The sequence below is a fragment of the Melanaphis sacchari genome, unplaced genomic scaffold, assembly GCF_002803265.2.
Source record: "Melanaphis sacchari strain LSU unplaced genomic scaffold, SCAv2.0 Contig50_pilon_pilon, whole genome shotgun sequence".
Classification (NCBI taxonomy): Eukaryota; Metazoa; Arthropoda; class Insecta; order Hemiptera; family Aphididae; genus Melanaphis; species Melanaphis sacchari.
This window is the reverse complement of record NW_020271344.1, coordinates 3,341,396-3,357,514: the sequence shown is the minus strand read 5'-3', so window position 1 is coordinate 3,357,514 and position 16,119 is coordinate 3,341,396. Positions and strand designations below refer to the sequence as shown.

At 27.3% G+C, this 16,119-nt stretch overlaps 1 protein-coding gene across 10 annotated transcripts in view; it reads right to left on the bottom strand.

Moving 5' to 3' along the window:
- Nucleotides 1-16,119, bottom strand: part of LOC112599325 (regulating synaptic membrane exocytosis protein 2) — a 31,375-nt gene that overhangs the window by 11,606 nt on the left and 3,650 nt on the right. For 7 of the 10 annotated variants that reach the window (XM_025346176.1, XM_025346178.1, XM_025346177.1 and 4 more), the window contains exons 3-6: nucleotides 7,727-8,026; nucleotides 5,441-5,789; nucleotides 3,495-3,664; nucleotides 1,105-1,333 (exon numbers count right to left, since the gene is read on the bottom strand). In XM_025346176.1, the coding sequence (XP_025201961.1) occupies nucleotides 1,105-1,333; nucleotides 3,495-3,664; nucleotides 5,441-5,789; nucleotides 7,727-8,026 (1,048 nt within the window). Of the gene's footprint in view, nucleotides 1-1,104; nucleotides 1,334-3,494; nucleotides 3,665-4,017; nucleotides 4,080-5,440; nucleotides 5,790-7,726; nucleotides 8,027-16,119 lie in introns of all 10 variants that reach the window. The other 3 variants (XM_025346184.1, XM_025346185.1, XM_025346183.1) reach the window with 2 other exon arrangements.

Here is a 16,119-nt window from a genome sequence, read left to right as displayed (position 1 = left end):
ATTTTTGTCTAATATCAATAACTGTAGGCTAAGAATAACTAAAACATTATTTTCTTAAAATAAATCACACGATACTAAGACTGTATTAAATAATTCTATGTTTAAAAAAAAAAAAAACTATTAACTTTAATTTTTGTTATTTCAGCAACTAATTGTTCAAGATTGACTGAATAATAATATTTAAAAATTAAATCCATATTAAATATAGGAAACGTTTCATTTAAAATCAATATATAAATGTATTTAATGAATTAAATTAACTGTATTTTACTCAATGTAAACTAAAAATATACTACTAACTAATATATAATTGAATTATATATACAAATTTGAGTATTAAATACTGCTAAATATTTTTATAAACTATTATTTAATATATAATCAATAATTTTATTGTTTTCTGCAATTAATACAACTATAGTTTTATTTAATTAATATTTAATATATCCGTGTTCTCAATAATCAATTTATTTTAAATTTCATTATTTAAAACAATAGCAATAACTATTTTAAAAATAAATTATAGATATTCAAACAAAATTGAATTAATTAAAAAGTACTTCCATGTCCAATAAGTAAGAATTAGAATGTTTATAAAAAAATTTATAATTTACTACAAACATAATATTTAAATTTTTAATTTAAGAGTAGTAATTAAGATTATTTTTATGAAATGTTAAAAATACATGATTATTCATTTTATTTCATAAATTTTTATGGTGTGTCTTAAATGTTACTTAATTAAAAATCAAAAAAAAAAACAAAAAATTATATATATCTATTATATATTATAATTTGAAAAAACAGGGAAAAATTAATAAAACTTGATTTCATTACGTATAGTGTACAGATATATGATTTCAGTATAATTTCAATCATACTATCTATAAATAATCTTAAGTGATAGTAAGTATATAAATGTATGTGTTGGTAGAAATTGACACGAATCTTGTGAAGTCTGAAAACTATCTTTATAAATAAATATATTTTTTTACAAATGGAATTTTTATTAATATGGGTTTGATTCTTTAACTGACTGCAGACAAGAATTGAAGCGACAATGGATGAAGAAGAGAAACAACAGACGCGATGTGTCCCACTAACCCGGTTTCAAATTTCCCTCCATGTCAGCTGTACTGCCTTTCCGGACGCGATCAATAATCGCGCATCTTCTTCCGGTGGCCGATAGGAATTTGCCGCCGGTGATTTTCAGGCCCAACATGGCGGCCGCGCTGGAAGACGGGCTGATTGGGGTCTCCCAAACAGACTTGTTAAGCACCATGTGACCTATCAAGAACTTGTTATCGGGACTCCGTTGCCACGACATCGGTTGCTGCAAACAGAATCAGCATTAGCCCCGACGTGTCGGCTGCATGTGTCAGACCCTATCTAATCGTAACTTAACATACCACTGATTTTTTTTTTTTTAATTATTTAATTTTTCTTTTATTGAGAATTTATATAAAGAACCTAATATTTGTGTGTGTTCAGAAAATAGAAACTTCAACTGACAAGTATGAATTGTCTCGATTTTTTTCCGATTCAGCGAAAAAAAATATCTATTGTTTTAATCGAAATAAAGACCAACAATCGAAGGTCAGAGAAACAAAAAGTGAATCCATCAATATTTGTTCATTCAATCATTTTTTAAACAGTTAATCTTCAGAAACGAATATGAATTCAGTGTGATGTATCATTCATCAATGTTATTATCCTTCTGCTAATTGCAGTCGGATAGCAAATAATAGAATCTATTTATGTTTTATTATAAATAGGAAACATTTCAGAAACGAATTAAAATCTAATTTTTTCATTGTACGTTCCAATATGCTAAAAGAACAAAAGAAAAATAATCATTGTTCAACAAAATAGATTTTGTATTAATTTATTTTTCTTCTATTTTTGTTTCATTCGTTTAAACATATAGGTCTTAATATTTTAGAAGTTATTAAAAGTTAAATGTTGTGTTCTTTAACTTCTTAATTATATAATATTTTTAAAATGAGTAGATATATATAACTTATAGCATTAATATCGTGATATAAAGTATACCTCAGTCATGTTTTGTTACAATTAGATAATATAATGTATTTTTATGTACTATTTATAATTATCATTTAAATCATTGAACTATTTACTAATAATATTAAGAAAAAAAAATATTGTCAACTACAGAAAGGATAATACATACATAATACACATGCAAAATATAATAAATAATAATTAACATGCAAAAAAGCAGTTAGCAGTGTGTAAAAATTGTATCTGATACCTATATAAATTTGAATGAAATTCAAGCGATATTTCATATAATTTTTCTTGAAGAATATTATAATTATTTTTAAAAACTTAATAATTTGCAGTTGATATAAGTTAACTCATAATAAAAATAGATAAACTTTGATATTGAATTTTATGAAAATAAATTCCTGTTATACATTATAATTAAGTTTATCTTACCTTTTATATCACAGTTGGTTTAATAAAAGGATAGGTAAATTGCGTTATTATAATAAAACCTTAAATGCACATTTATATTATGCAACATTTATGAGATATGTTGTAAATTTTCTAATACAATGAACAAATAATGTTTAAGCAGGCGATACCTATCTAAAAATAATTTTTACATTTTTTAATAGAATAAATATAATTTTTACTTCTACCACATCATATACTGATTATTTAATATATTATTATATACAAAATTTATCACAATAAAACTAAATTTTATAATAATAACTAAACATTTTTATAAAATATTATATTAAATTACTAATTTATAATTTTTTCTAGTTCAGTTAATTATACATTACAAATCTATAGACAATTATAACTTAATATTTTGAAGAAAAATCATATTAAATTAATTATTAATATAAAATAACAAATAGAGACAATATCATTTCATATTCTAAATATTCAGTGAAATTCTACTCAGTAACAATAAATTACACCAATCTTTTTTTTTTTTAATTTAGCCTAAACAATTGGTAGAATGATCGGGAAACATAATTTTAACTTTATTAAAATTTCAAATGATTTTCTCGAACAGTAGAAATGCAATTTTATTGTTTATCATAATTTATGAGCGCGTTCATATTGGTGTTACAAATCAATCGTACACAACTATTTCAACAGTGAAATTTCAATTTAGAACATTATAAGAATGTCAGCAAACTAGTAATAACTGAAAGGTAAACTAACGCCGAATCGCATAAAAATGTTTTAATTTAAACATTTAAGGTTCACTAAAATGTAATAATGGATCAACCATAGACCACTATAATGTTCATTGCTCACTATTAATTAATTAAATGTTTAGTCATTGTTTATGCAGCCCGGCATTACTATACTATAATGATATATTTAATATATTATATCATATGTGTACCAATGTACCTATGCTTTTCAATTTGGCCTTTAAAATATTCTACTTTACTGTGTAAATTTGTTTTTTAAGTTTTAATTCGATGCTTAACGCATTTTAGTACCTTAATGTCGCTGAGGTATATTGGGTCGTCATTGGACGTGAATATCGAACTGCCGGTGTCAAATCCGGAGTCTTTAGACGTTTGTTGTGTCGTTTGATGGTGTCGGTGATCGAACCGCACAGTTTTCTTTCGCCTTGATCCATTAATGGTACCCATCTTGCGGTAAATTGCTAAATGACAACACAATGTCACCCCTAACCTCAAACCGCCCAGACTCAAGAGCCCCAACCACAATAATAGAGCGCAATAAATAAAACACAAATATGTTTAAAGTCAAGAAGATCAAAGAGTGTTACGACACATGCATGTTTGCTGGGTAACGCCATAAAAAAAAATAAAAATTTTAAAAAAACACAAAATTAAACAAAACAGTCTCATCAAACACCAAAATGAAAAATAAAAATAGGTAATAAAATCACAAAAACAAAATATTGAACAACGATGTAGAAAAATCGTTATTGAAAACAAAAAAAAAAAAAAAATGAAAAATAAAAAAATGGTCTTTACAAATGCCAAAACCTACCGATGATAATGTCATTGAATGTTTATAAGTCTGGTCTTCTCCCGCATTACTCTCCGCGTCACCTGTACGTCAGTTCAATCAATAACATTACTATAGTGTTCGCGACGAATTACATTCGTACCGCGTTCCCGCCTACTCCAAACTTATTCGCGTCAAAAGAATCTAGAGTATTGACGTAATGATGTGGAAGAGAGTGGGTGTATTGAAGAACAAACAAATAATAGTGAGTATAATTGTAAAAATAAAAAAATTGATCTTCCAAAAATGGGTACGTGTTTAGTTCTAAAAATAGTCAAAAAAATTTTTGTAATGATTTAAACTGCGCATTGAAATATAACTTTACCTAGTTATACGTATCATAATATATTAAACATATTGGTGAATCTATGATATTTACGAATTTACGCGCCGAAGAAGTGTCCACAGTTATACGCATGCGTTACTGACAACTATATGCAAAGCAGTCAGTGTACATGGTATAAACCGTGCATATTATAATAATATTATACAAGCATATTTCATTTAACTATTCACACCAATATTTACCGAGTCAATAAACGTTATTTTAATAAAAAAAGTTGTTTTAAATATTTAAAAAAAAATTAAAACGATACATTTTTTAGAATAAATTTAATTTTTACTACTTTTCAGGTTATACATTTTAAAATTTATAATCAGTGGTAATTATTTATTATCGATGAATATTTGAAACTAAGAGGAGGCCACACCCGTATATGTTGTCTCAGTCTTATATGCATAGCAAAATTTGCGTTCAGCAGGACAGAAAATGTATATTGTATTATTAGCTTTAGTATTTTAAATAGAATTTACCTATTATCAAAATTAAAAGTTAGAATATAATCAATGTCAGTGTTGACTTTTTTTTTTTTATTTGTTAATTTTTAGGCTAAATACGAATATTTAAAATTTTTAATATTTCACATACTCGTATCACATCCAAATTTGCTATGTTGTACGCATTAAGAAAGAGACAACGCATGCGAGTGTGGCGTCCTCTTATGAAGATCAAATTAAAATATATTAATTATATAAAAATTTATTTATAGAAAACATTTTTCAATATTTAAACATCTATAGTTTTAGAATAGTCTTCTGCTTTAAATTAAAAATTATGTTTGTCATGTAAAAAAAGAAAACATTTTATTCAAAAAAATTTAATTTTTTATGTTATAGATACTTAGAATAATATGTAAAAACATTTTTTTTCAGAAAAATTTACAACCATTTATTAAGAAAAGAGTTATTATAGTGTGACTGGTTAAACGAAACATGCTTTAAATAATATATATATAATGTATATTCATTTTATTGTGTACACAAGACACGTGTGACTTATATTTTACCTAACAATATAATATGATTGTTGATATGCGCTAGTTGACGCTATACACAAACGGCTTACCTTTTTCGCTTTCGTGCTCATCGCAGCTGGTGCACTCGGATGTAGATCTCAGCTCCTCCTCTTCAGAACTGGAAAAACTGATGCGTTGGTGCTGGTGCTGGTGCTGTTGATGCTGCTGCTGATGTAGCCGTTCGGGGGGCATCGTGTTCCCAGGCCTTTTGTGCTTTCGCACTGGCACGGCACCGGGACCACCACGGCCCCCTATTAGCGACTGTTTGCAATCTACCACAGCCGGACCAAACTGGTGCAGCGGTGGTTGGTGGTGTGAAGACCTGGACGACTGGTTTCCGGTTCCGGCCCTGTGCGAAACACCTTCCAGCTGACCGCCACGGTAATAATCGTCGTGACCCTGAAACAAAGTAGTCAACATTTAAAGTACTATACATGCCATTGGTGGTCGTGTTCGACACTCTATAGGTAAGTTCGATGTAGATATAGGAATAGTAAGACTGTGATTGGCATATATAAGTTGTTTATAAAGCGGATAAATAAATTATGTTATGTTATGATATGATGATAATCACTCATAAGTGTGTTTGAACATTAGAGACGGGCGATCTACGTCCTGATAAGTATTTATTTTTTTTTAATATTATAATCGAAATATGTATTGAACAAGTATTTTTTTTTATAAATTAATGTTAAAAATGAAGAAAAATGACCAAAGCATGGTACCCATTATTTTTTTATGTACGTATAATAATAACAAAATACTCATTTGCTTAATATTTAATAACACATTTTTATATAAAACACACTATAAATAAAATATTTTTAAAAAATATTCCATTTCCCAAATGAAATTAAAAATATAAATCGTTAAAAAATTATAAGCCTTAAAAATAGTATAAAAGTACTTGTCAAACTATATAAGGTACATTTTTTTTACAATCACAAGAGCTGGCTAAGCAAATAAGTGTAGCTATAGTTAAATACATCAAGTATACATTATAACATAGTCGATCAAGAGTTCGATCGACAAGTGTAACAACAGATATAATAGTATTCGAGTGATTACAAAATTAACGCGGTCAAGTCTTAAGTGCGACATAATAATTCAAATGATGTACTTGTAAAACCTTCAGACTTTATAAAATTGAATACAAATTAATTTCAATCCAAAAATCGATTCTCCAACCATATTGACAATTTATATGCCAATACATAGTTAATGTTATGTAATATTGATTATCTTCTAACAACGCAATAGACATCACGATCGACACCGATAACTGTCGCTTGTGCACTTAACAATAGCGTCAGTAACGTGTATTTAACTATTCCGATAAGGATTTAAGCCTGTGACATAAATGTTGTTATAGTTTAATATGCATGTTTTTTTATTGATTTTTTTATACATCTCTAGAATCACACTTTTAGCATTCTACAGTGCAGTTATGAACCAGCGTACTACTCTCAGAGAACACTACAAGTATTATTTAACGTCAATGACGTTATTATTTAGCCATTATTTTACAATAAAATGATATATAATGTAATAGAATTTTCTTATGTATATATGAATTAGCATTTATTGTCATTAATTTTATTATTATAAAATATTATGATGACCTTTAAATAATTAAATTTAAATACGCGACCTAACAATTTGCTATTTACACACAAAGTATTTCATTTGTGTAAGATAGTAATAGGAAATGATAAAAAAGCGAAGACTCCAATGGGCAGGCCACTCTTGAAGGAGCCAAAATGAGCTAATGAGAACAGTATTAGAACAAAACCCACGAGGAAAAAGATCGTTGGGAAGACCCAAAATAAGATGGAAAGACTTAGTTAAAAAGGATGTACAATCGCTAGGAGGAGGAATAAATTGGAAAGAAAGAGCAATAGATAGAGAAGAATGAAGAAACGGGTGTGAGATGGGATGGTCTTGAAAGGCCTTTAACCAAGAGAAGAAGGAGAAGAAGAAGATAGTAATAGATCGAGCAAAGAAGTCAGCTGCTCCTTTATTTTTAAAAATTACGAAAAATATAATAAATGCTTAAAAAAATAAATAGATTTGTTGATAAAATTGTATTCACATTTTATTGTATTCGAATTTTCTGTTACCATTTAGTATATATTTGGAATTTTTAAAAACAATAACGGAAAATATATATTATAAGCGTGTTTTTGCAGATTAGTTACTGCATTACATATTTCACTCTCCGACAGTTAAACCTTAACTAACCTCCAACTACCTACCATATTCTAAAAAGCCGCAAGTACTGAACCAATTACGGGAAATGATAACATAATAATATTAATTAATGGTTATAAACGCACTGTGCGATAGTATTCATCGGTCAGTTCGTGTTCCTGCTCCTTTCGACTGGACGGCTCCTGTTGGGAGTATTGGCGCCGCAAGAGGCTGTTGGACCGCTGCAACAGTGGTACGTTCTCTTTCTCCACTGCACTATGCGCCCTCTCGAGTTTGGGTCTCTTATCCGACATCATACAAGGCGACGACACCTCGGATCGCCGAGACGGATCGCTGCCCGAGGCTGTCATACCATGGTTGATCCATTCCCCAGACTTGCTGAGAAGCTCTTGTTTTTTTCGACACAATATGCAAACCCATATCACCTGTGATAACACGTTTATATTTTTTTATCAATTTTTAATTATTTTTTTTTCAATAGCTTAAATAGTTATTGAGTAATAGGTACATAAAATAACATTTTATTGTTGTTCAACTGCATTGTCACATCATGAGTTATTTATGTTGTAGTTAGTTAATCATCAAATTCAAATGTTGGGTACAATTTGAGTAACGTATCAAGGAATTAGATTAAAATTCCTAATTAGCTATATTACTTTATCAAAATATTCTATAGTTATGATAAATTCCAACGATAAAATAGTTATGAAAAAAAAAAAAAGATCATAAAACTAAAAATGCAGTTATCAAACAATAATAGACAGAGAAACTAAACTCTAACTGATTAATAATAAAATAACTTTATTATTAGGTAAATGAAACCCTGTTTTAATACTTAAAAAACCAAATTAGAAAAAAATAACTAATGAATAAATTGATAAATTTGAAGTTGTAGCGATTAAAAACAATAGTTTAGTTATCAAAGTTCATTTTATATTATTTCATCTATTGTATACATATTTAGGTTTGGTATATGGCATATGCACTAGGTACAACACATTATAAATATTTAAATTGCGTAAGCTCTAATAATTTTACTTCGAAAACTATTTATGTATGGGTAGAACAGAAAAATATATAATATATATATTTTATTGAAATATATTAGAGATAGTCTACAGATAAAGTTATACTTATAAGTTATTATTTTATTTATAAAAGTGCCAATATAGAGTAGGTATGTGGTGCTTTTTACGCTCCGGTACAGTTTACCCCGCACCGCCGGTTACCGTATGCCCATTACCATATTTATGTTCTATATCTGTCCCAGATAGACCCTATAATATTATGTAAAAATAAAAAATCAACTTCCACCAAAAGGCGCCTGGTGCATGGAAAAGTCACATATTATAAAATTATATATTTGTTAACTGGTCAAAGACGTATATCATTATATGATATTCCAACGTTACACAACCTATACTATTACTATGTAAGTGTTTGAAAAAAATTTAAATTGTATCTATTACATTGTAATAGGTACACAACAATATTACTCTTTTGAAACGGTTGACGTTAAAATTACGTTATCACTAAAATACTAATGGTTTACGAACTCTATGCACATATTGTACTATAAGTACAAATGCACAATTTTACAATGTACACGTACATAATAAACAATACTATTTTTGTCATTACCGAAAAATGCGGTATATGGCGATATGATGTAGTAGATACCCGTCGAACAACAATTATTGGGACGTGATGTGCGCAATGTGTAGTAATATATAACGATATATTATAATATTATTTATTGTTGTTATTATATCATTGCAATCTTATTAAAAAAATAAACATTAATTATTATTTATCACAGTTAATAGTCATCACATGACACGTTGTTCCGTTCGGATCGGAAACGCGATGTCACGAAAAAATAAAATTTCGAGTATATAATAATATACGTGTAAGTGTATATATTATTATTAAAAAAAAAAAAGATAAAATATATAGTTTATAGCTGATATAATACCAAAGGGGTTATTAGGTCGTAACAATTTTTACAACCTTGTCTTTTTTTTTTCGTCCCGCCAAGTACTAATCGTTAAATATGCCTCATTTTCATTCGAATAAATGCGATACTAATAGTCTCCGCGAGCACACAACAAACGCTACAACATAATATGTGCACACATTAAAATCGTTCATTTCGTTAGAATAAATATTTTTCCTTGTCAGTAATTCAGATCGGAACAAAATATTTCCGATATAAACTGACGACATCGTGCGAGAGACTGAACACACACATACACTCGAACAAACACCTAGGTTTTCACGTGACAGAAAATATTGGTGTTGAGTAAACACGTCATTTGTTCCCGTCTTTATAGTATATATAGATACGCATTTTACGGCTGTAAAATAAAAGTATTATGTATTATAATATTATAACAATATAAAAATGTGGATAAATATAAATCGTAACAAACATACAAATAAAATTGTACAACAAGATAAACATACATGTGTGCAATTTGGGTAGCGACAAATTTTCCGAACGGAGTAAATTCGATGTGTATATTGTGTACGTAAAAGCGCGTTTACGAACTCGTTAGAATACAATTTCATACAATATGTTATTTGTTCAAGACACGAGACGAGTGCTTTTTTTTGCATTTTCTACATCGATATATACGTCATGCGTGTGCTACACATATGACACATGCGCGCGAGCTTGCGATATCCTTATAATGTGTACATAGTACATAGTAATAATAATAATATAATCGTTAAAATAGGTGCTGCTTCGCAGTGCTGCGTTGCAGTCTAAACCGGCCGAAATAGCGATTTTTTTTTGAACGGAAAAATGATTTATTTTTTATTTTTAGTCTCGTTCTGACGATGGAGGCGCTTTATCTATTGTCGAGTAAATTGAACTGTTAACAAAATACCTATGTCTAGAAAATTGAAAAACAAATATCCGTGCGAATTAGTTAACTATGGCAGCGACGCTCTCTTTGTGAATATACCTATACAGTTTACACACACACACATTATATATTATATTAGACTACGCTGCCGCTGCTGCGATCAATATAACATACGTCATGTCCCGCAAATCCGTGACGTCATTGCTCCCACCCGAAAAGGGGCGGATGATACCAAGTTGAATGCACCCCATGAACCGTTGTCCACCTATATATTATATAATACAATGTATTAATATTATTTTATTACGAGCGAGCGTTTCGCCGAAGCCGTCTGCAGCGGCGCCTGTGGTGGCGATGTTTTTATATTAAAGGCAATGCTCGCGATGATATCAAAAAACTTTAAATTAATAGAAAACAAAGAGTTTTTTCTTTTCTTATGAAAAAATATATATAACTTTGCTCACAAAAATAAACGAATTGGACGCAGTGTTGTTCTTTATATATGTACGCCCCCTTGTCCTCCGACCACGCGCACGGAGCCTCGACAAAAATCTAATACACATATGCCTTATTACCACACATGATATTTCACGTGCAGCGTTAGTAATAAAGTCCGTGTGAAGTTTAAGTTTAAAATGCGTCAATTTAATTAAAATCATACATCTTTTATTAGTCCATTTTTGTTTTATTTTTCACATTTAATTAAGTATAATATCCTAATAAATAACGCCTAGTCGAAAATAAATCACTAGACTATATCAATACAAATAATAAATAATACAAATAAATTATTTGATTTTTTTCAACGCTCTGAAAATTAATACTCGATTAAAACAGTTTTGACGTGTCCGCGTCGATTATTTATGTAGATAAATGTAAGGAAACGGAACGCCTGAGTTTACCTATCTAAAATTCGTTTTCCATTATTCGTTGTTTATTTGAATGTAGTATTCATGAGAATATTATATTGTCAAATTGGAAACATGCAAATAACTAGGTCAAAGGGTAACTGATTCTGTAAACTTGTAAGTCTTGATTGGACTTTATCACGAATATACACACGTATAGTTATGGTGTAAAGTAATTTCTTGTTACAAGCTAAAATGTTTTTGCACGCAAAAAAAAAGACAATGGTGGGTATATAATTTTATTATTTTTAATAAACTATAGCTAATCAAGTTGATCAAGTCTACGATTCAATCATAGATAGTTGGTTTTATTATTCACACAAATATTAAAAACCAAACGTGTAAAGATGAATATCAGAATATCAAATTGGAAATTGAATTGCAATTAAGTTTTTTTACAAGTGAAAAAAATTGTTGTAACCACTATAAATAATACAAATAAATAACATTTATTCCCTCCTCTCGCCACTATCTAATGCTGTTTACAAAATAACAAATTTTGCAACTCCAAAACATGAAACAACTATAGATTACTTAATACTGACTTCAATTTCACATATATACGTACAAAAGAAATTTTAATTAATTACATGTCAATAAAAAAAAATATGTTAAAGACAACGATTCATCTAACTATCGAAGACCTAGATTCTAGCAATCGTTCATAATTATGGTTAAAATCCAAAATATATCATAAAATAATATGTATTTTTTTAATATCACAATAATAATAATTTTATTATCAGTATTATCGTAGCAATACATAAGTTACGATAATTAAGCATATAAAATAATCTATTAAGATGAAAATTAATAAAAACACTTAGAACAGTTAGAACCTAATAACAGTGAATTGATTTTAAAATATCAATATAAAACAACACTATTTTTTTTTTTTTTTTTTAGTTTTTACAAAATAATTACAAACGCCAAATTTAGCTATTAATAATTTATTTTTGTATTAACAATAGTTAAAATATAATACATTGAACTAGTGTTTGCAGAAAATAATCGTATATATTATTAATTATCATAAATAGTTTTTAAAATATTATCATTATATAACATTACTGGCTGTTATTAATTTATAAGTCAATACAAACGTACCTAAAACGGTGTGGATAGGTATGTAGTATAAATATCTTAAAACTAATTTGAGTATTTAGAAAAATTATATAAGTAACTAAATTAAATATAATGTAAATAATTTTTAATTTCAACGAATAATATATTTTGAAATTCAAAAAAATATGTACTTTATGTAATTAAAATCTTAAATTTAAGTTAAAATACCAAATTTTATCAAAACTTTAAATGTTAACTTTATGAGACTACTAATTATGACAAATCTTTTATTAAATATTCAAATCTTAGTTATAAAAATTAAAAATGTTGTATATTTTGAATTAAAAAAAAAAAAAAAAAATTAACGAATTTTATCAAAATTTTAAATTTCATATAGAACAACACATATCAAGATATTACATTACATTTTCAAGCATTTTACTCAAAAAGAATAATGTTATATATATATGCACACATGTTAAAATGGAAATCTTTGTCATGCATGTTCTCTAAAACTATTCATCCGATTATCTTGATTTTTTTTTAATGAAAGAGTACATCGTGTAGCAGGTTTTAAGTCTATTTCTGAATCTTTAAGTTAATGAAAAATTGAGTTTTAAATGTTTTAAATAATCGACAATTACTCACAAAGATATTAATTTTTTTCATCCATGTTACCAGTTATTAGTTATTATTAGAAATTATTATTTTAGAGAATAGTTGATTTAATATAAAAATGACAATACAAAACTTTTTATTGTTTTTGATTTATACTATTGAAATTTTATGAATTGTTGGTTTTTGGTTTAAAATGAAAAGGCAATCAAATTTGGGTGGTTCAGAAAAAATAAAAAAAGAATTTAAAAAAATTCTGTTATTAAATAGTCAAAAAAAAGTAACGCTGGACAGGTTGAAAGTAAAATTGAAATTTCGGAAATATCATCTACACACCAAATCAAAAAACCGAAAATATTATTCATCCACACACGTAAGCTGAATGTTAGTTTAGGCAACCAAATTTAACACAGATGCCTTTTGTACAGACAACAAAGTGCATGAGTGTAGCTAAATTTATATAATTAAAAAAAAAAAAAAAACTAAAAATGTTATTCAATTAAAATGTTAGACATAGCATAGAAAAAATCTAAAAATTATTTGTTTTTGAAAATGATAAGAAAAATGTCAAGAAAATAATAATATCATTAACAGTTATTGAAAAATGCAAATTTACATTCATTATCGATTTTGTCTAAAACTGATTTTATGTAAAAATATCTATTTTCTCGAATTATCTTCGACTCTTAATTATTTTTAAAACTACTGGGAATTTTTTACATTTAGTCACTTAAAAATTAACAACTAGTTCAAATTTTTTACTAGAAAATCACACAAAAATTGAATATTTGAACATTTTTATCGCTCCTAAAAATAACACCAGGCTCTCTCTCTCAAAAAAACATCATATCATTGTAAGACCAAAACATCTTTAGTCTCAAAATCTAAGATTTAATTTCTTAAATTGATAAATCAGTTATTTTCTTAAAAATAATATATTTATAGCATATTTGATTTTATATTTTTAAACTAGGTTAGGTTATTTTGCTTCATATTGTTTAGTAATAAAAATTAATAATTTATTGTTTTGTCTTTTTGTTCATTCAATTAATTTTATTGTTATATAATTACTTGATATTAAGCGATTCCAGTGAGTCATAAAATAAAATTTTAACATGTTTTAATTATAGTTTTATTGATATTTTACTTAATAATTTATTATTTATAGTTTAAACTATAGTTAATATTGTAATATTATTATACAAGTTTTATTTTTATTTTTTTCTATACTTCTTTTAACTTTGACTTATGTAATTCATCTATATTTATTCTAAATAGTTGTTCACCTTTTTTTAACAAAAATTACAAAGTATTTAATTTTTTGAAATTACATTACAATACGATCAAATTGATTTCTTAATTATTGATTAAGGGAAACCATCGTTAATTCCGTAAGTATAAAATGATACATTTAACACAATGTATAAATGCGTATATTTTAGGTCGATGGGTTTTGTATAGATTGATAGCTAAGATCTAAATATAGAACGAAGCAGGTGAAGGCGGATATTAAGTATTTTTTGTCTGAACTTTAGGTGAGGTAAGATCCCAGATATTTGACCTGAAACGAAGTAAATTTCTCAACTCCTTGAAGTTAAAGTGAAGGAAGGTTATCTTTTCGAAGTGTAAATAGTACACAGAAAGATTCAGAGCTTTCTAAAATTCTTCTCCTACTTGCCCAGGTGTTAGTTTTCAAGGCGATTTTAGAGATAAATTGAAACTTGAACAAGGGCCTGAACTGGAGGCTAGCATAGCTGTCCCGTCAGCATAGATTGCTACAATTGTGCTTCCTGTTTAGGGTATACCTGATGTGTATATACTATACATTTTACACAATTAAGATGATAAGACACTTCTCTTGAGAAACGCCACTAAAGGTTGGAAAATATAAAAAGTAGGAAAGGATTAAGTTTCCCTGTTTAATTTTAAATACTAGATTGCAGAAATAAGAGCGGATTGAGAAATAATAAGTTGCTGGAAGAAATAATTTTATTTCTAGAGAAGGCCGTCCTACCAAACTCTATCAAATGCTCGAGCCACGTTTAAAAAAACTCCGGGACAATAAAAAGGTTTAATTTTTATCAGTAAGTCTGTTCATTTGGTGCACTGTCAAATGATTTTTTCTGAAGTCACATTATATGTGGTATATTATATTTGTAGATCATTTAATAGCCCAATTCTTTTAAAAATTATTTTTCTCAAATAAATATGCAATTTAAATTCGTAATTGTTTTCCAATCATATATTTAATGTTGTGTATAAATAATCTGTCCAATTAGTCAGTATTGGCTGACCGTCATAACTTAATATATACGTATACGTTTTTAATATTGATTATCATCAGAAATCTAAAAATATTAAACAATTCTTCAATAGAATACCAAAACATTTTCGACAAATCCTATAAATGTTATATTGAATCGCCAAAAATAAATGTACTATATTCTTTTATAGCAATGTTGGGTATTAATTTCAAAACAGTCATACCATCTTGAACAATACATTTTTGTGTACAAAAATAAAATAAGTTATAAGCGACCTTTTCAAGTTATAATTAATGCATTCGAAACGATATATTCTATAGTATTAAAAATAAAAACCCTCATTTAAAATCAATATATCCTACTGTATATATAATTCTCTCATTAGTTAACACTAAATACTTAACTTTTCATGATAAATAAAAGTTTTGAATCGTATTTACTAATATGATAAGATTTTAATGAAAATTGTGAATTAAAACATCCAATAAAATCGGATAACATATCATACTAAAAACAATTTATTATAACAATATGTTTTAAAAAAACATACTATTAATAATTTCAAATTTAAATTCGCAAAAGTAATAATTTAATTATATAGTATAAATCCAATGTATTCAAACAATATTTTCAACACAACATTAACGCGATAGTAGATTTATTTTAATAGACTGGAATATTTTTGACATTGTTCCCCTAATTGGAAATAACACTATTGTGATTGTCTATTAATTATTATTATACATTTATATGACTACGTTTTAATAGTAAATTAATCCTGTACAGCTTGAAA